Source organism: Peromyscus leucopus, chromosome 3, assembly GCF_004664715.2.
Source record: "Peromyscus leucopus breed LL Stock chromosome 3, UCI_PerLeu_2.1, whole genome shotgun sequence".
Classification (NCBI taxonomy): domain Eukaryota; kingdom Metazoa; phylum Chordata; class Mammalia; order Rodentia; family Cricetidae; genus Peromyscus; species Peromyscus leucopus.
This window is the reverse complement of record NC_051065.1, coordinates 76,280,736-76,301,917: the sequence shown is the minus strand read 5'-3', so window position 1 is coordinate 76,301,917 and position 21,182 is coordinate 76,280,736. Positions and strand designations below refer to the sequence as shown.

The window sequence follows — 21,182 nt, the reverse complement described above, 5'->3', positions numbered from 1 at the left end:
GAAGATTGAAACTATGTCTCTACCTTACCACTTATTAAAAAAAATGGCTTACTCTAGGTGGAGTGGCACACAGCCCTTAGGAAGAGGAGGTAGACAAATCAGGAGTTCAAGGTCTTTTCTGCTATATAGTGAGTTCAAGGGCCAGCTATCGGTGACCTTGACTCAAAAAAAAAAAAATTAACTAAAAAACGGTTCAAAGATCTTCATGGGAGACCATCATGATACTACTACAGGTAAACGTGGGGGGAGAGGTACTTTATGATGTAAGCATGGGCAGTGACTTTCTCATTAGGACTGAAGTTCTTCAGGACACAGTAAGAATTGACAGGTGGGATTTCGTCTACCAGCAAAGCTTCTGTGAACGGAGCAAACCATTAACAGCAAAGGCACACCCAGAGAACAAGGAAAATCCATTACCATGTGTTCATCACCAAAATACATGACAAACTGTAAAAATTAAATGCCAGAAGAATAAATAATGCAATTAATAGATGGATGAATGAATCCATTTCTCAAAGAAGTAGTTCAAGTGACCAATGAGTAAATGAAACAGTTTCATCTTTAGACATCAGGAAACAGTTTCATCTTTGAGAATGAGTCATTTCTCAAAGCAGTTGTTCAAGTGACCAGTGAGTAAATGAAACAGTTTCATCTTTGGACATCAGGAAATTGTAAATCACTTCTACATTGCGACCATTACAACATTGTCAGAATGGCTGGCATTAAGAGAACAATAAGCCAGAGAGGCCAGGCCAGGACATTTAGATACTATTGGTGGGAATGCCAGTTTGTACAGCAATTGAGAAGGCTGCTCAAAAAACTAAAACTAGAACTTCCACAGGATCTAGCTGTACCACTTTGGATGTACATCTAAAACAATCAAGGACAGCATGTAATAGAGATAACCTGCATGTCTACATTAATCGAAGTACTATTCACAATAGCCAGGTCCTGGAACCATCTTGATACCCATCAGTCAATAAACAGCTGTGAAAATGTGGCACACATTGTACATGTTTATGTACATGTGTGTCATACACACACACACACACACACACACACACACACACACACACACACACACACGGCAGAAAGATTGTAAAAGCCAGGGGTTTAGGGACTTTGCTGTGAGATTGTTGTTGGTTATGCCTCGGCGCTGCTCCTCCTGGCTGGTCGCCGCCTGCCGAGGCCATGCCGGCGGAGGTGCTGATCAAAAGAATCATAGCCATGGTTACCTTTTTAGAGCTTTATTGGGGGGGGGGGGTGCAGAGAGAGAAAGACAGAGAGAGAGACAGAGACACAGAAGGGGGAAGGCCGACGGGAGGAAGGAGCAGAAAGGAGAGGGGACAGAGAGCCCACCCGCTTTTTAGGCTGGGAAGCCGGCAAAGGCTGATGACGTAATTAAGGACCAAATCCTTACAATTGTATCTCCTAAGAACTTCAGAAGCCACAACCATGAAGTCTAACATGACCGTCCAAACACAAGCCAAGCAATGATGACCAAGGAACTTGCCAAACTGGATAGAGAAAAGCCTACAAGGCCTCAACACTACAGAAAAAAACCACAGGCAACTGAGTAAATCTGGGAGCAGAAGTTTTCCCCAGGGAAGAGCACACCAACTGGTTATCCAGTGCCAACGGTCAGCCCTGAAAACATACATACAAGTAACATTATACAGACTCAATAGGTCGTATTTAGGAAGATATACGTATATACATATATATGCATGCAATAATAATAGATTTTAAAGAAGGCCATGAATTTGAGGGAGAGCAGGCAGGAATATATGGGAGGGTGTAGAGGGAGAAAAAGGAAGGGAGAAATGTTGTAATTAAAATATAATCTTAAAAATACAACCAAAAAAAAGTCTTCTACATCTCTGGTTGGCAGGGGTAGGGGGTTAGGTGGCTGTTGCAAATGAGATTGTTTTCCTAATTCTGCCTTATTTGTTGTTTGTGTAGAAAAAAAGATACCTAACTGTATGTTGATTTTTTTGAAACTTTTCTAAACCTGTTGATCAAAAGAATTCTGGTGAAATCATTAGAGTCTTTGGAGTGTAGGGCCATAACACCAGCAAATATGTACTGTTTGATATCTTTTCTGTCTTCTTGAGGGCTGCAAGAATATATTAGAGATTCAGCTGTGTATTAAAGTTATACTTTGACCAGCCAAGGGTCTGTCAAAAGGCAAGCCATTTATTATGAATATTTGGTGTTTTCCAGCCTTTAATATTTCTCTGTATGAAATTCTTGCATGCCAAAATATTTCCAGACCATTTGGCTAAAAATTCAGCTCCCCAGATCTGCTGAACTTCCCTGTTGCAGCCAGTACTTGGATAAGGTCACACAAGCAAAAACAAGCTGGGGGAGATGCATAGCTTTGTTCCTTGTGCAAATGAAGCTCAGACCATCTCTTTGCCTTGAGGCCGGGTGGCTCTGCAGAGCAATTGACTGAGAACAAAACAGGTTTTTACATATCAAGGCAGAAGGTAGGGTGGAGGAACATTCCTGAGAAGACAGAGAACCATGTGCCCAGGGAAAGAAAGGGCAGGCATTTTCTGTAGAAATGGACAGAACGACATGGCTAGAGAGAAGAGAGGAAGCAGAGGTTCTATAGAGGGTAAGAGTTTTCTGTGTGCCAGGAGTAGAGAGTAATGGAAATGGAGGAGGAGGAAATGGAGGACGAATATGAGGCTGGAAGCTTAGGAGTATAGTCCTTAGCAGAACTATGAGCTAGGGAACTGGATGGAACTGATGCTATGTAGACAGGATTTCATCCCAGAGAAATAAAGTAGACGGATAAAGAGTTAGGTGTATCTATATTTATTCTTGTCCTGAATGCCTGATGGAGCTATAGCTGTATTGATAGAATTTTGTCTTAGAGGAATAAAGTTAACAGACATATGAGCATAGTGTAAATTTTTTTCCCTCATAAATCCCGCCCCGGATGTAGTGAGATCCCATGGACCCTGGGTATTCCATACTGTCTGTTTTTTGCCTCTGTCTTGCTTTGTTGCTCCAGTTAAGATTTTAAGCATTGTACAGAAGAATGGTGACAGACCCCTTGCCTTGTGACTGATTTTGGAGAAAGCACTCCATTTCCCCATTCCATGGCCTTATGAGTCTTTTATTCATAGTCTCTTCAGAGCTACCATCATGAGATGTTGAATGTCCAAAGGAGTCTACTCTAGCTACTGAAATGATCATGTACTGTTTTGTCCTTGACATAGTTATGTACTCTGCTGCATTTATTATGTTTGTTGTGCTGCTGAAATCAGTTTGCAGGTATTTTACTGATGATTTTGGCATTTATGTTGATCAGAAATATCAGTCTGTGGTTTCCTTTTTTGTTGCTGTGATCTTATCCAGTCTGGACCCCAAAATAATACTGGCTTCATGAATGAGTTTGGAAGTTTTTACTTCCTCTGTATTTTGTGGGATTTTTTAAAAAGAACAGCTGTGTCCATAATCTGGTAGAAACCAGCAGTGAATCAAGCTAGGCCAGGCTTTTCTTCGCTGATAGATTTCCTTATTAGCAGTTTAATATCTTTGCTTGTTATTTTTTTCTATACTCTTGGTTTAATTTGGCAAGTCCTACACATCTAGAAACTTCTAGATTTTCTCATTTATTGAAATATAAGTTTTCAAAATGCCCCCAGTTGATCCTGGGTTTCAGTTGTATCTTAGTCACCTTCTTTATAATTGTCTGGTGTCTTCATCCGTCTTTTGGTTAGTAGTATGGCTATGGGTTTGATAATCTGGTCTATTCTTTCCAAGGATTCACTCTGTTACACTAATTCTTTGTATTGTTCCTTTTCTTTCTGTTTCACTGAATTCACTTATCCTACTCTTCCCTCATAGGTTATTATTTGAGTCTGTAAGGATTATGTCCTTATTACATCATCAGCCTGCAACAGCGTCCCAGCCTAAAAAGTGGGCGTGCTCTCCCATGGGCTCTCTTTTTCCTTATTCCCTCTGTACTTCCCCTCCACGCGCTCTCTTTCCATCTCTGTCTCTCTGTCTGTCTCTCTCTCTCCTTCCTCCTAATAAAGCTCTAAAAAGGTAACCATGGTTCATGATTCTTCTGCAACCATGGCATCCAGCGCTCTCTTCCGCTGCGACTGACAGCCATGGGCGGCAGCCTGCCACAAGTGCCACAAGCACCACAGTAACACCCCTTCCCCTTCAGAGTCATGCTGACTGCCTCAGGCCTATAGCTATAAACTCTTCTCTCTGGCTACTTTCACTGTGTTCCACAGGTTCTGTTATGTTGTTTTCATTTTATCTGATTCTAGGACTTTTTTTTTTTAAGTTTTTCAGTCTCTTCAATGACCAACTAATCATTCAAATGCTTAATTCAATCTCTATGTTCATATATTTTACAGTTTCTATTGTTGATTTCTAATTTTATTTCATTATGTGACAAAATGTAAGATGCTTTAATTTTCTTCGATTTATTCAGACTTGTGTCTAAAATATGACCTGTTTTGGAGAAAATTCTATGAATTGCTGAGAAGAATGTATATTCTGAAGTCCCAGATGTAACTTAAGCCCACTTAATCCACATCATTGTGCTGTTTAACCCCAAAAGGTTTATTTGATGATTTGGGGGTGTATTCTAGGTAACCTAGTTAAAGTGGGATATTGAAGTGATCCTCTATTACTGCATAGGGGTCCATATGAACCTTTAAATTCAGTAGCGTTTGTTTTAGAAACTTGGAGTACCAATGTTCAGTACACATGGTTATAAAACTTGGGTCACCTTGATGGATCATTCCCTCCACCAACCTTAAGTGATCTTTGTTGTTCTTTTCCAACAATGGACTAGAGTCCGCCTCACCAGAAAATCCAGTATACCTGTTTGCTTTCAGACTCCACTGACTTGTAATCTTTTTTTTTTTTCCCACCCTATCCCTTTCATGCTGGGCTTATCTTTGCCAACAATGTGAGTTTGCTACAGACAGAAAACAATTGAGTGTTGTTTTTACATCCAAATCCCATATGGGTATACTGTATACCTGTGTTTACTCTGTCTTCTGGAGCTCAGGCTTAATGACTGAATTATTGTAACTCAGGATTATGAAGAAAGGTCTTTACTCCTCCTTCAGTTCTGAGGGACAGCTTCGCTGCACACAGTAACAGATGTTGGCAGCTATTTTCTTTCAGGGCCCAAAGTAGATTAGTCCATGCCCTCCTGCTTTTGGGTTCCTAAGAGAACTCTGCTGTTCTTGATGGGTTTGTCTCTCCCATGTGTGTGTCTGTCTGTCTGTCTCTGTCTCGGAGTGGGAGGGGCCTTTGTATGTGACTCCTCATCTTCCTCTTGTAGCTTTCAAGAGTTATTGATGGTGTGATCTATATAATTGATGTTTTACTACACTGACATTCTTTCATGGTCTTGTCTTTTTGAAGTTCTAAAAATCTCCCCTAAGTGTCTACTTCTTTCTCACGAATTGGTAATTTTTATCTATAACTTTATGCAATGTTTTCTGTGCCTTTAAATTGTGCATCTTCTCCTTGTAGATCCACGGCTCACAAATCTGACCTTCTAATGGTCTTTCAGAGGTCTTATAGGTTTGGTACATCCTTCATTGTGTCCCTGCTCTGTGGATGTTCTGATGCCTCTCTGCCATTGCTGTTCCCTTATATTCTACCTCCACTTGATCTAGTGGCTCAGTGAGACTTCCAATTGAGCTTCTTATTTGACTGACTGAACTTCTCATTTCCAAATTTTCAATTTGATTTTTTTCCAGGAGTTTTAGTTCCTTTGAATTGCTTAATACTTAAAATAATAGTAATATTGAGACAGTGTCTCTAGTCCTGGCCCTGAACTCCCTACATGCCCAAGGATGACCTTGAACTTCTAATCCTCCTACTTCTACCTCCCAAGTGCTTGGATTACAGATGTGCATTATCCCACCTGGCTTATACAATGCTACAGATTGAACCAAGGGCCTTGTGCAGGATAGTCAAGGACTTCACCAACTAAACTATATCTCCTGCCCTTTAATCACTTTAAATTTTTTAATTGTATGTATATGGTGTTTGCCTGTACATATGTCTGTTTATTCTGTGTGTACAGTAACTGTGGAGGCCAGAAGAAGGCAAAAGATGCCCTGGAACAGGAGTTAAGGAGGTTGTCAACTGCCATGTGGGTGCTGGGAATCTAATCAGGTCCTCTGGAATAGCAGCAAGTGATCTTAATCCTGAGCCAACTCTCCAGCCAACCCCCAACCACTTTTACATCTTACATCATCTTCCCAGTTTCCATTCAGCTGTTCACTCGTATTTGCTTTGAGTCTGTTCTGATGCTTGCTTGTTCACGCTCTTCTTGAATTTGCTGATCAGCTTCATCATGAATCTTGAGTTATTTTGAACATCATCAGCTTGACTATCATTGGATTCGACTGCTACAGAATTTTGAACTTTTGGAGGACGACTCACATTACTTTGGTCCTTCATCCCCATATTTCTTGTGTTTCTAAACTGGGATTTAGGCCTCTGGGGCCAAGTTACTGGTTTGAAGTTCTAAGTTCCCAGATTCTGTCACGTGAAGTATTTTCCAAAATTCAGGAAGACCTACACTGTAGCAGCTTTGGGGTGTGACTTCTCACAACTGTTCTTCAACAGATAACCTCTCAGCCAGTGTCCTCAGTGCCCCAGGTGTGCATTATCCCACCTGACTACTAACTGAGGAAGTGACCTGGTTACAACTCCAATAACATGGGGGCGGGGCAAGACAACACTACATGAAGTAAGAAGACACTAGTTAGTAAGAATAGGAATATGAAAAAAAAAACAATATCGAGAACAATACTAAAAAACATACAAAATAAAAATAAGAGGGAAATGTAATCGGAAGAGGAAGCAAGGAACAGAAAAGAGAGGAGATCTAAGAAAATGAAACAAACAAAAATGATAGAAAAAATTAAAATCAGGAAACATGAGGGGGAAAGAAACAGAAACCTGTCTAATTGAAGAATGGAATAATAAAACCAAAAAAAAAAAAAAAAAAAAAAGGAGACAGAATTTAAAAGTAAATATTAAAGCTAGGTGCGGTGTTTCAGACCTAAAGTCCCAGCACTCTGGAGGCTGAGGCCAGACTAGGCTCTGTGGGGGAAACCTGTCTCGAGAAAATAAACAGCAAAACAGAGAAATCAGATATTACAAGAAGAAATGGAAGAAGAATATAAAGGACAAAGAGAAATGAAAATGCAAAAATGGAGAATTCGTATGTAAATATTTAAAGTAACTGGTCTAATCAATAGCAAAACAGTCTCTACAGAAAAATAATTCTTTAATGGCGGCATCATAAGGAGGAGAGGGTAGTTAAAAAGAGGGCAGGTTTCCTCTAAGGAGGTCAGTCACGTGGCTGCTTTGGCCATGCACCAACCGTTCAGAGCAGGGTCTGGGTGTCATTGCAAGTCGTCTTTTTGCCTTTGTGGTATAGCAACCACAGGCTATGTCCTGTGGCCAGAAAGTCATAGCTATCCTGAGCTGTCTTGTTCAAGACTGGATGGGGTAGGCCACAAGCTTCAGCCAGCTGGTCCCAGTCTCCTGCACCTTGAATGTTCGATGATGGGACAGCACAACCCTATGGGGATGCTGTGACCCACACCTGAAGTAGAAGGCATGCATGCTGCACTTTGGGTTTGCTGATGTTCCACAACTTGGGATCCATACATGATCACCTGTGGGCTCATTCCCCTCCTCCCAGAACTCCAATAACCACCTCCCTGCTGGAGTTTTCAGAGCAAGCTTCCCTACTGACACTTGTTAGTTTTAGTATGAACTGTGCTCATAGGCCCAGAGATATGAGCAGGTGGACCCTAATGATGATGTTGCCTCAAGGGCTTATGCAAGTGTTTGGTAGTGAGGCCTTGACAGAGGAAGAGGATGTGGATTACCAAGGGGTAGGCACTGAGGGTCATACTTCTGACCTTCTGGCCTGGGCTCTCTTTCTGTTTGTTCTGCTGAGATGTAAGTAAGCTGTCTCAGTATGCTCCGGGTGCAGAGACCCTGTCTCAAAACAGTGAGATGGAGAGTGATAGAGGACTCACGTGTCAACGTCTGGCCTGCACATGCATATGCATACACACACACACACACACATCTGCTCTTAACTGATATTATATGCCTTCTAAGACGCTTTCTCCTTCCCTCGGTCTGTGACCTCTGTTGCTCACTCTTTTCTGCAGTGTGCCGAGGTCGTCTTTTCCTTATCCTCTGCTCTCCAGATTTTTCCATTCTTGAAATTTGTGTTACATTTAATGAGAACTAGAACTTGCCAATATTCAGGAAGGACAAGTGCATCACAACTCCAATTAGATTTAACTTAGTCGAAAGTCAAAGACAAAGGGAAACTTCTAAAAGAAGTAAGAACAATTTTCAAGCCACATATAACAGAATTAGAGTGACTGACAGACAGGCAGGTCAGGCGACAAGGGGATGATATATCTAGAGACACACAACAGCCAAGGTATGGGTCTAACCGAGCATCCAACAATGGTTGAGCAGATAGTGGAAATTTGGAATTTTTGCATAATACGATATTATTCAGCCATAAAAAGGGATGGAATTCTGTGGTACAAGGAAATAGGGATGAGCTTAGAAGATATTATGTTAGGTGAATAAATCAGGCACAAAACAAACATTTCAGGTTCTCACTTAAATATGGTAGCTGTGCAAGTTGATTTGACAGAAATAGGGCAGAGTAGTGGGGGCCAGAGACAATGAGGGGATCACTAGAGGGAATGGAGAGAGAGAGGTTAACAGCAGAAAGGTGCAGTTGGATAGAGGAAATAAACACTATGCAGGGTGCTGGGGAAGAAAAGGTACCAACCACGGTCTTAGCTTTCATCCTGCAATACAAACCTACCAGGCAAAATCACCCACTGGCATCATAGTGGCATGCATGCTAAACAACCACACTCTAAATGAGATCTGAGGCCTGCGCCACAAAAGAGCATTCATGCCTGGCACTATAAACATGGTCAAAACACATGATTAGGCAAGCCAGAGGCCCTAGGGCAGAATCTACAGATGCTGTTTTGCTTTCAATGTTGTCAAACTGCCATCTAAATATTTATGTTATGTCCATATATTTGGCTGTTTTTACCTTGGTCAGAGAAGCTTCTCACTGCAGTGGGTAGTGGTAAACGCAGAGACTACTAACTGTTCAAAATGCTGAGGATGAGAGACTGTGAGTGCTCAGCTATAGGCAAGACATCTCTATGAAGTGTGACCTACACACATACCTCTAAGGCTGAGGGACCATCCTAGAGAAAAGGGCAGAAAGAACGTAAGACCCAGAAAATGGTTAGCTCTGCACCTCACATGAATATTGAATGCATGAACTCAAAGCGACTGTGGTTACTACATGCACAAGATCAAACGAGTTAAAAATCCCAGCATGGGAGCAGGGAGAGGATCCTGACATACTGACCGAGGAGCTTGTAGCAGCTGATAGCTGCTGAGAGAGGGAAAGTCACTGAGCAGACATTCCCTGAGTAACCAGACTAGTGGTCTCACTGATATTGTTGGAGCACAACAAATTTACTTCAGTCCTACCCTTCAGAAGTTTACAGACTAGGTGGGGATGGAATTTATACCTGTAAAGATTATCATCTAAGGCAGTTCACCACATGCTACATGATAAAGCCCTAAACATACCAAATTAAGTTGCCCCATAGTTAAGTAGGTCTAAGACAGGCCATTCTAAGTACTGAATTCTTTTCTTTAATAAGCTTAATAGCTATAGGACGCACGCACTCACTCTAGCAGCTCTGCGAAGCTGCAGCTTCGGCCTTTGGTCAATACATTGTCAATGTTCCTTAACTTCAGTCAGTAAAAATACCACCTAATTCGGAAGTTTCGTGTTGCCGTAGTGATGTTGTAGCTTGGCAATTTTGATAATCTCTCATTTATTGGAGAGGGTAAGAGGTCCTTCTGCACACAGATAGCCACTAGGGTGCTGATGGCCATGTCAGAAAAGCAGCAGGTGGCAACTGACTTCAGGAGATTTCCGCCAGAATGAAAGGCACTGTGGGTGAATCTCGGATAGGCAAGGCTTTGGCTCGAGAATACCACTTGCTATTTCTGTGCCTTTATATGTTTGCTGCTGCCATTTTTCTCTGGTACCTGGCATGGTGTGAATGGGTGTGAGGATCCCCATTAATGTAGTGTGATTATCTCATGGAAATATCCTGTTCTACTGGGCATTTTTACTGTGGATTATTATGAAGATGATTTCCTCTTAAGCTGAACTGTTTAAAGTGCTATCCCTGCCCCAATAAAGCAGGGGCTGTAGAGGATAAAAAATAAAAACAAGGAAGTGTCACACAGCTAGGATTTACAAGTTTCTCTAGAGGAAGAGTAAAGACTATGGTTTAGGTTAATGATTAAGGAAAACAACTGAGTCCCAGGAGTTAACTCAAGTTCTTTTTGATATTGGGAAATGTCATGGGTTTTGGTGCATCATAGCTAAAGCAAAACTTTAAACAATTGACTTCACGTAACTAGAAACAGAGAATTGAATGGTTAGTTAAGATAACTAGACAGAACTCTAAAATATGAAAAGCGAAACTAGTAACCTGTGTTTCTGGCAATTACAAAAACTACTGCCTATGTAAACGGTTATGACTGAAAGGCTCCTGATCTAAGAGAAGTCTTCTTTTTCGCCAAAATGTTTAATCATGTAAGGAATATGAAAAACATGCTGTTTTATACTTGTATTCATTGTAATTATTCACTTAAAAAACAAAACGTAACTACTCTGTAACTTTTATAATGCTTGAAAGATTCTTCTGGAGTATATAAACTGTAAAGGAAAAAATAAAAAGAAAAGAGAAGGAAAACACACACCAGGAAAGATGAAGAAGGAAGCACAAAAAAGGAAGACATCAGGAAGTAGTGTAGAAGGAAGTCATCAGGGAAGCAGAAGGGAAACATCAGGGTAGAAGAACAGAACAAACAAGAATACAGTAGACCAAGGACAAAAAGACTAACACATTAAAAAAAAAAAAAAAAAAAGCTTTTATCCCTTAGAAAAAAAAGTCTATGTTTTTCTCACCAACTCTGCGTCTTGTTTCCAGTCTCTCTGACCTGCAGAAGGCTGACCCTCTGCACGAGGGAAACCAGAAAAAGTTAAACATGCATGTTTATCTCTTTAAAGGTAGGAGATATTTACCTGTCTTCCACCTGGGATTCTGGGAATTAATGTAGTTTATTACTTGATGACTTTTTGCTGTCTGTAGGGCCAAGCTTCATCCAAATCCCCTTGAATATAATATTTGCTTATCCCAGACCTTCCTGCCCTGCATCTTGGGTTTTGCTTCTCAGTCTATAAAACCCATCCTTATGAGATATATCATATGTACTTTACAACAACCTAAGTAACTTCTGTTATCTTATGACCAGGTCAATCCTGACTCCCATAGGCATTACGTTTACCACAGTCATTCTCCCTAAACCCTTATCTTGAGCATTGTTTGTGAGCCAACAGAACCCAGTTTTATGGAAGAAGCCATGTGTACTTTCTAAAGAGTTTCAATGGGGGGCTGGAGAGATGGCTCAGAGGTTAAGAGCACTGGCTACTCTTCCAGAGGTCCTGAGTTCAATTCCCAGCAACCACATGGTGGCTCACAACCATCCATAAGGAGATCTGGTGCCCTCTTCTGACCTGCAGGCGTATATGCAGACAGAGCACTGTATACATAATAAATAAATAAATCTTAAAAAAAAAAAAAGATGTCTTAAGCTTTGTTGTACACATGGTACTGAATTAACTGTCATCAGCAAATTTATCCAAAATTGCACTGCACTTAAATACAGCTAAAACAAATGCCTGGTATTAGACTTTAGAAGTTTGAACCAGCACTGGCTAACTAAATCATGTTGAACCAGATTTCCTTCTTGCCTCTTGACGATCATTTCCCTAATGGCCATAAGTGTTTGCAGGGACCCCCAAAATTTATGATGACAAACTCTTGATTCTGATAAATCTAGGTTGTTTCTTAATATATCAGCCTGCATATTTAGTTGGCAGATAGTCTGCAGCAATTTGAAATTCTTTGTAAACTATTCTAAGTAAATGTTCCTATTTTGAAATATTATTTTAGCTAGGCAAAGATGTGTTACATTTGTTTATGCTGCAGAATATTACTTTAGCTATGTGAAGGTGTGTTACATTTGTTTGTGCTGTGTTTGTAATTATGTAAAGATCTGTTGCATTTGTTTCACCTTGCCTGCCTAAGGCACTTGATTGGTCTAATAAAAAAATTAACACCCAATAGTTAAGCAGAAGAAGGATAGGCGGGGCTAGTGGTCAGGGAGAAAGAGGAGGAAAGAAAGAAGGAGAAGGAGAGGGCCATTCCTGGGGCTAGAAGCCAAGCAGCTGCCAGCCAGACACGGGAAGCAGCAAAAGTAGGATATATAGAAATAAAGAAAGGTTAAAAAGCCCTGAGGCAAAACTCAGATAAAGAGAAACAGATTAAAATAAGAGCTAAGATAAGGCCGAGCATTCATAACTAGTCATAAGTCACCATGTCATGATTTGGGAGCTGGATGGTGGCCCCAAAGAAAGCCTATTACATGTACCAACATTTGACAAATTATCTAACATTAAAATATACGTTGAAATTTCTACTGTATAATACAACTGTCTTATAGTTTCATGATGCTACAACAAAGTGTTTAAAGTTGGGTAACTTATAAAGTAAAAAGGTTTATGATTCTAATGGTTGGGGTACCCAAACAATGTCTGAATAATGACCTCCTTGACTACATCACAGGAGGATCCCTGGGCTTGCGGACCAGCCAGCTGGGCTCTATGGATGGGCTCCAGACAAATGAAAGATCCAGTGCTAAAGGGAAAAAAGCAGTGTCTCTGAGGATAACACGTGACATTGACCTCCACATGCATGTGTGCACACATATGCCAATGTACATTGTTCAAGAAGCATGCAGCTGACAACAGTTGTCTAATGATGCTATCAATGGAAGGAGAATTGTCTCTCCCTGCCTTTTAACGAAGTACCGTATTTATAGTTAGTGTTTAGCTAGTAGGTTAAAAAACGCAAGCTCCTTTGTGGTCAGGCTCATATCCTTTTTCTTTTTTTCCAGGAGAATGAACAGAAAGTAAATCTAAACAAGAGAAACAACTTGAGAATAAAATCCTATCAGGAAGGCCTATTCAGCCTGAGACGTTTGTGTGGGGGCTGGAGAGGTGGCTCAGCGGTTAGGAGCACTGGCTGTTCTTGCAGAGGGACCCTGGTTCCTTCCCAGCACCCACATGGTGGTTTGCAACCGCCTGTAACTCCAGCACCACAGGATCTGACACCTTCCTCTGATCACTGTGGACACCAGACACACAAGTGGTACGTAAACACACAGGCCAACACTTAACTCTTACATAAAATAAAAATAAATAAATCTTTTGTTAAAGGTGTCTAAGAACAAACATCCCATAATGATTAAAACCCAACTGTCATCTCAAACTCAACTCTTTTGTCCTTTACATATACTTTATACTTAGACCGGAATACTGACCTAATTTAGAGCCGTCATGAGGATTAATGTGCTTTAAAAAGCTAATCATAACACAGATGACAGCTAGGAATAGGTAAAACACTCTTGCAATGACAAGCACGCAGAGTCTCTTCAATGCAAGCCACTGTTTATTTTCTAAAATAATGCTGATTACAAAACACCAATAACTCTTCACATAAAGAAGTATGCTAATTAATAAGTATTATTTTCTAAAACCTCAACTGTATTTAAAGACAGTAGAATGACTTTCACAGGCAGAAGTTAGTAAATTTTGATCAACCCCACCAGAAGGTGGTTCACCCCCCTACTAACGATGAGAGCACTGGGTTGATTACCATCATCATCTCCCATCAGAGAGGATTATGCAGCTTCCCGGGCCACCTGCCACTCAAGTGGGAAGCAAGAGGAGCCCAGCGAGTGCAGTGTGGAATCCAGACATTTCCTATGATTTACACCAGAGTCACACACTTCAATAACATGGAGTCAGTATAGGATCGTTTCTGTCTCCTTTCAGCTCAGCTAGCATGCTTTTCACCAAGAACTGTCACATCCTTCAAATGCCAAGAAAAACCAAACACCCCAGCTGAAAGTCTAACAGCAGCAGTAGTCACAGTTCTGGGAATTGAGGCCTTCGAACATTCTTCTTTATAAACCTCATTCATCAAACAGCAGAGTCATTCCATTCAGTGATGGCATTACGGAAGTGCTCAGATGGAATACAAAATGTGTGTGAATTGGCTTAAATTCCCTACAGGAAAGGAAGAAACTAACCAGGAAGTGCAAAGAAAGAATCCTAGCTATGACTCAAACATGGCATTAGAGACTTGTTATAAACTGTCACCCTTGGGGTTCCCTATAAAAGGTTCCCAGACTGTCTACATAATTAGAAGTCTAACAGAGTCAAATTCAATCAAACGCATTGCACCCACCACAGTTCCTGCCTATTCAAGACAGGAAGAAAGGTTAAAAGATATTTATACAAATTCAGACATCCCTAACTAACACGAGGATTGGCTTATGCCAAAATCGCATCTGTGGACATCAGTGTGTGTGAAAGAAGGAAAGGGTGGGATGCTGACAGCTGAAGCAACAGTTAATGGGCACAAACAACATGGACTCATGAAAAAGTTTCAATATTCACTTATTCTTCACTTACAAATTAAGTTGCTTATAAAATATAATTTGAGCAGGGAGAACTCATCTTGATTGTTTGCTTTACTACGAAGGCCAGGGAACACACACGTCTCCCGATACCACCAGTTCTGTAACTCTATGTCTTCTGAAATTATGAATAAACCATGGACAAGGACATAAAGGGATTAGTAATAATCCTACTATGCCTCTAATCAGTAGAGCTATCTCAATGGGGAGGGGAGGGGGAAGCCAATATGAGAATGCAGGCTGGAGAAAGAACGGAAAGGCACAATGCAGAAGAAGCCAGTCCCAGGATAGTTGGACAATGGGTTTGGATGAAACTTAGTAAGCTGTAAGGGAAATACTTCAGTTATCCCAGGCCTGCATGCCCTTGGCCTATTTGCAAAAGGATGTGTCTCACACACAAACACACACACCTAAGCAATAACCCTCCACTCCTTAGACAGTTAGACAGATTTCTGGCATAGCCATATTTAGCCTATCCTTGAGATACCCACGTGTTGCAGTTTGAATGCTGGCTCAGAGGTTACTAGCATGTACTTATCTTGCAGAAGACCTGAGTTAGGTTCCCAACACTTACACTGGGCAGTTCACAACCACCTGTAACTCCATTCTAGGGCCTCCAATGCCTTCTTCTGGCCTCAATGGACAGCTTCACTCATGGGCACATACCCCTGTACATATACACACGTACACATAATAATTCTTCAAAAAGAAATCACCCCTTCTGGTCACATACAGAGACAGAGGTGCATTACTGATCTGAGAAGTTGAAAAATGACAGTCTGAGGAAAACATGGATCCTCAGGGGCATCTACAGCCAAACATAATCTCAAGGAGGAAAAAAACCATCAGGGAGTATCTGTAGAATATATCAAAAAGCCAAGTCCATGTGCCATTCCAGTTAAAGACAAAGTGGTAAACAACCTTGACAATCAGCTAGATGGGCTGAAGGCACAATGCCAAACCAAGGACCTCCATCCTGACACCACCCAACTTCCCTCCCTGACAGGTCAGAGTCAATAGCTCCTTGAGTCACTGGATTTTCAAGACATAAAATTTTAAGGCAAAGCAAAGAGTCTTCCATGGCTACACCAAACATCTGCATCTTCACTGCTGTAGATAATGTGAGTGTAATGAATAGCGGAAAAAAAAAAAAAAAAAAAAAAAGACTCCATTCTCACATCCTTTGCAGCCCAGAAAAGGGCACATTAACTATTTCTGTAGCTAAGATATTAGTACCCATAGAATAACTCCACCTCACTTCTCATCACGTTTTCAAAGCCTTGATGTACATCATCACATACTCATTTCTGAGACAACTTCGTATTCCGAAGGCAATTGATCTGTGTAATGAGAGCTAAGATCTCTACCTGGCCCTCACAAGAACACCCTCTTGGCAAAGGGCTTCCTCACAGCTTCCTCCCCGGTGCCACTTGAAGGACCATTCTGATGCCAGGACAACAAGGTCCCTCCCTGTTGTCCCCCCTTTTTTTCTTTCTTTCTTTCTTTTTTCAAATGGCTGCTGCCTTTTAAGCCACAGCTGTCTGAATCAGCAACTGCAACTCCACCACTACCCGCAGGGGTGAGGCCGCAAGGGCCTAACAGAATTCCCTACAGCTCCAACTCTCGCAAAGCTACGAAGGGAACTTAACTAAACCTGTCTCCCTCCGAAGAACTCAAGATTCAAAGGTTAAGGTGGAATTCTGCTCTTCAGAGAGGCTGAATAGCAAACAGCTCACCTCCTCTCCTTGTTCGTGTCCTCCAAAAAGCCCTCCTGCTTCTCCTCACCCCTCCTTATAAACCCTTTCTCACTCGTCTCCCCACCACCACTTCTGGCAGCCTCCTGACCGCAGGTGAATTTTATTTAACCAAACACATCTTCGCATCATTAAACAAACGTTCCAGAGCATATACAAAAGTAACACACCTTGAAATGATATTCTACAACACCTCCCCTTCATTTCTTTCCCCCAGTACAGGGGACTGGATCCAGACTCTGTGCATGCTCGTCGAGTGTTCTATGTACCAATGTGCATCCGCAGCCCCCTGCTGCCCTTCTCTGTCTAGTAGCTCTCCATGTAAAGATTCCCAACCAGCACAGAGAGCAGGCAAGCTCAATCTCTTTCTTTCACTCATTAAAAATAAATCCCATGGGACCCAGATTTAGAACACCATGAAAAAGTTCAAGCAAGAGAGGGAGGCGCCCACCCACACGTCTCTCCATTCAGGGCACTATTCCACAGTTGCTGTGGGGTTTATAATTAACATACTAGCTTAACTTGGAGCAGAAGTCTCCGGATTCGCTTGCAATTTACACAGGAGTCTGACTTACCATGAAGTTAGCTCACCGGCAGGCCCAGCACCCCTGGCTGACTCCTAGGGCCTTCTTGGTGTTCCTCTCTGTTCTTCTGCCACCACCCCGCCATGGCTATGGCAGGTGCTGGCCCAGCTCCAACACAAGCAGACAGAAGGTTGCTCCATGCTGTCCACTTACTTCCAGAGGCCCGGCTGGTTGCCACTAGCTCCACGAACCGTATCCAGAGGCTCTCCAGGAACATGAGACCATACTCCCACCCATTCACTGTAGCGTCTTCTAAAGATGGCTGCCACTAACTCGGCTTCTGTTTCTTTTCCCACCTGCTGCCACCCCAGCATTTACGACGTGCAGGGAGAGATGTGTGCACCCCCACCTCTACAGAGAAGACAGCTGCCAGAGGCAGGGCCATGAACAACGATGAGGGTGGCACAAAGATGTAATGCCAGCACTTGGGAGGCAGACAGGACCTCAGTTGTTCTAGGTCATCTTTGGTTTCACAGAGAAGTTACAACCAGCCGGAAGATGTGTCAAAAACAAACAATACCCCCCTTCACCCCCCACCCCCCCAAAAAAAACCCTACAATACCAAAACAAGAAGTCTCCTCCTTTAACAGAAAAGGGAACTGAAGCTCAGAAAGAATCCTGTCTAGGGCTACACTAACTTCCTGATGGTAAAAAGACCAGGCCAGTTCTCAAACCCTCAGCTCAGGCAGAGTCCAGAGACAGGTTAGTTTTTCAACTGCTCGAGAGAACTGCAAACAACATGCATGACTCATGATACTGCTGGTGATACTGCATTCAACAACAGCAGCACAGGGCACGTCCAGCATGGACACGTGCATCAGACAGGGCAAGCAATACCCGTACTAGGTTACCTAGCTTGAAATTGCCCAGCTTTGCTATCTTTAGTATTGGAATGATCATCCAGTTCCCAGAATACTCTCCTGCAAGGGCTGGCCAGGAGAGCACAGTCCTTCAAGGCGAGCATGGGGCCAATGAGATGAAAAGCACTTGCTGAAGAACCTGACAGCTCAAGTTCAAGCTCACATAAAAGAAGGAAGGAACTGACTCTACAAAGCTGTACTTGGGCTTCCAGACATGTGCCCCCATAGGTATGGCCCTCCACACCCCTACCCCCAACCCCACACAAATACACACAAATGTAAAAAAAAAAAGAAATCACTAGAGTAAGGTGAGTCCAAGGGACCTAATTCCTGTCTGAACACGAACATTCCCTAAGAAGGGCAGGCTTCCATGGGTAGGCATTCACTCTGCCTCTCGCCTGAAGAAATGGGATGTTAATGAGCTTAATGTGAGACAGTGAGTTGTAAGAAGAAGTAGAAAAAGGTCTGCGTTTTTAATGTTTTCCACCAAGAAGTCCTTCAGTAAAAATAAAAAATCTCCCACTGCCTTCAAGGTAGATATCTATATGTATATATCTACCAACTGGTATATATATTACTGCATAGTAATATATATGTATTATATATAGTACCTATATTACTATATATACTAATTAGTAAAAGATAATAAATATGATTTACTCATTTATTAATTATTGACACTTCTCACTGTATTATACTGCACAGAACAATCAGTCATTTGAACACTTCATATTAGATGCATTGCACAAAAGGACATTGGTCGATAGGTAAGTCTACAAACTCATTCCCTAAAATCCCAAGAATCAGGGCAATGTGTTAGGAAAGCTGCAATTACATCCACATGGGCACACATAGTGGACGCTTTCCAAGTGGGAATTCAGGTGCAAACAGTGAACAAGAGGAAGGCCACTGAGCATTCTCATACACCTCATAATTTGGGGCAGGGGACAGAGTTTCCAACATGCTTCACAGCTGAGCACAGCCTTGAAGTCTGGGTCCTCTTGCCTCTACCTCTCAAGTGCTAAGATTACAAGCATTCACTGTCAAACCCCACAAACTTCCCAATTCTTCTAAAACCAATCCTGGAGTCTGTTGTTTTCGTATGTTCAACATGAAGTCACGATTAAAGACTGGCATTTGGGCAGAGAAACTGTGAGGCGTAGCCACGTGCCACAGCCTAGAGTACATACAGAGGAAACAACTTTGGTCAGGTCATCTGATGCAATTCCCCTTAACACAGATGGGCACTCCTGATCCTCCAGGCCCACAGATGCTGGGGTTACAGGACACCATCCCTGGTCTTTTCTCTTTTAAAAAATTATGTGAATTTATGTTCGTCTGTGTGAGTGCCTGGAGACCAGAAAAAGGCCTTGGGTCCCCTAGAGCTGGAGTTACAGGAGGTTCTGAGCCAAGTGGTACAGGTGCTGGGGAAAGCGGCCATTCTCTTTGCACCATCTCTCCAGGCCCCACGGCTGCTCTTTAGTGAAGCTGCTGTCTAGACTTGATCTGGACTGAGTGAACGGGACGGCAAGGAGCAAAGAACCTGGCTCCCAAGCGTGCCAATGGACCCTGAGCACAGTCCAGGAGGCTCACCTCAGCACTGCCTCTCTAAGGTCACAAGTCTACACTATACGTCCACTGAGTGTCAAACCTAGTTCTATAATGATAAAGTGAAAGGAAAAAAGAGGTAACCTGACAGCCTGGAAAATGCACCCTGGTTGTCAGAAATAAATGAAAAGCACTAACGTAAGGACACTGATGAGCTCCTGCCTTTTCAGCTTAGCCTTTCCTACCCCCTTATTATGAGAGTCAGCACGGCGGCACTGGTGCACCTGTCCACCCACACCCGGCGTACACTCTGTACTCAGTAACACACACACACACACACACACACACACACTCACCTGTCTACCTACACCACTGAGTACACTCAGTACTCAGGAACACACACACACACACACACACACACTCACACACACACACACACACACACACACACACACACACACACACACACCTGTCCACCCACACCCCGGCGTACACTCAGTACTCAGGAACACACACACACACACACACACACACACACACACACACACACCTGTCTACCTATACCTACCTCAGTAACATACAGGTACACAGGCACACTACACACGGACACAAATGCTCAAGGGTCAAACATCTACTCATCCCTCCTGCTCTGCCCACCTCACCTCTCCATTTCACCCCAGCCTACTTGGCACCCAAAGATCCACGTAGCCCTTGCCACAAGGACCACAGGCTTAGCTCATCCCAGCATCCCTCCTCTCACCGTCCCGAACAGTGCTCAGCACCAAAGGCTTTGGAAAAGCATGTTGCCGAAATGAAAGAAGGAAGAGGTAATCGGGGAGGAAAACCTCTGATACTGATCACGTGAGGACTCCCTGTTTAAAAGTGTCACGGCTTAGCTTTCAATTACTAGGGAAAATCACCTCTCAAGCCTGATTTGCATGTTGTATAATAAGTTTAAAAGAAGCAACTCTATTTTTCCATTCCATCGCTTAAATTAGACGCAGCTCCGTGGGGAATACTGTGCTGCGCTGCGCTGCACTGCGCTGCACTGCGCTGCACTGCACTGCACTGCACCGCACGAGGGAGCCAGAGCTTCCCCGAAGCAGAGGGCTTGGCCAGGAAGGACCCACTACCTTTTGCCTTAGCAAGGTCCTGACCACCGAGGCAGGAGCGGCACTCACCTGGCTTGTTGCCTTCCCTCTCGTGGCCAAGCTGCCCCTTGGTGTTGACGCCGCACGTGTAAACCTCTCCGCCCTCCAGCAGGAACACTGAGTGGTTTCCACCACATGCCACTTCCTTGATGGTTCTGTCGGATATGAAGCGGCAGACCTGGGGTTCGGCTACGATTCCGCCGGGGCGCAGGTTGGAGCTGAGGCCTGGTTGGCCCAGAGACCAATACCCCCAGCACAGCATGGTTCTTATCCTTCAGGGAGTCATAGAGCCTAGAAGACAGTTTTGTTTTGTTTTTTTTTAAAAAAAAAAAAAAAAAAAAAAAAAAGTGGGGGGAGGAAAAAAATGATTAAAAAAAAAAACAAGTTTTAAAAAATGTCAGAAGAAATCAAGTAGCAAATTCAACCAATTAAAATAACCCTCTCATGTTAGCAAAGGATGTAACAGCTGATGAAAACTTTGTAACACAATCCATTACTTTTGTGATAATTAAAACCGGTGCTCTCCTAATAATCATGTCTTGCATCTAATACACTTTAGTTGTCAAAAGTAGCTACAAG

At 42.6% G+C, this 21,182-nt stretch overlaps 1 protein-coding gene across 5 annotated transcripts in view; it reads right to left on the bottom strand.

The window, feature by feature from the left end:
• Window positions 1-21,182, bottom strand: part of Herc3 (HECT and RLD domain containing E3 ubiquitin protein ligase 3) — a 99,161-nt gene that overhangs the window by 65,306 nt on the left and 12,673 nt on the right. For 4 of the 5 annotated variants that reach the window (XR_005091101.1, XM_028895257.2, XM_028895260.2 and 1 more), the window contains exon 2: window positions 20,634-20,894. Coding sequence is in view for 4 of the 5 variants with exons in the window: in XM_028895257.2 (XP_028751090.1) it covers window positions 20,634-20,865 (232 nt within the window). In the remaining variant the exon portion in view is untranslated. Of the gene's footprint in view, window positions 1-16,630; window positions 16,823-20,633; window positions 20,895-21,182 lie in introns of those variants that run through there. The other variant, XM_028895258.2, reaches the window with a different exon arrangement.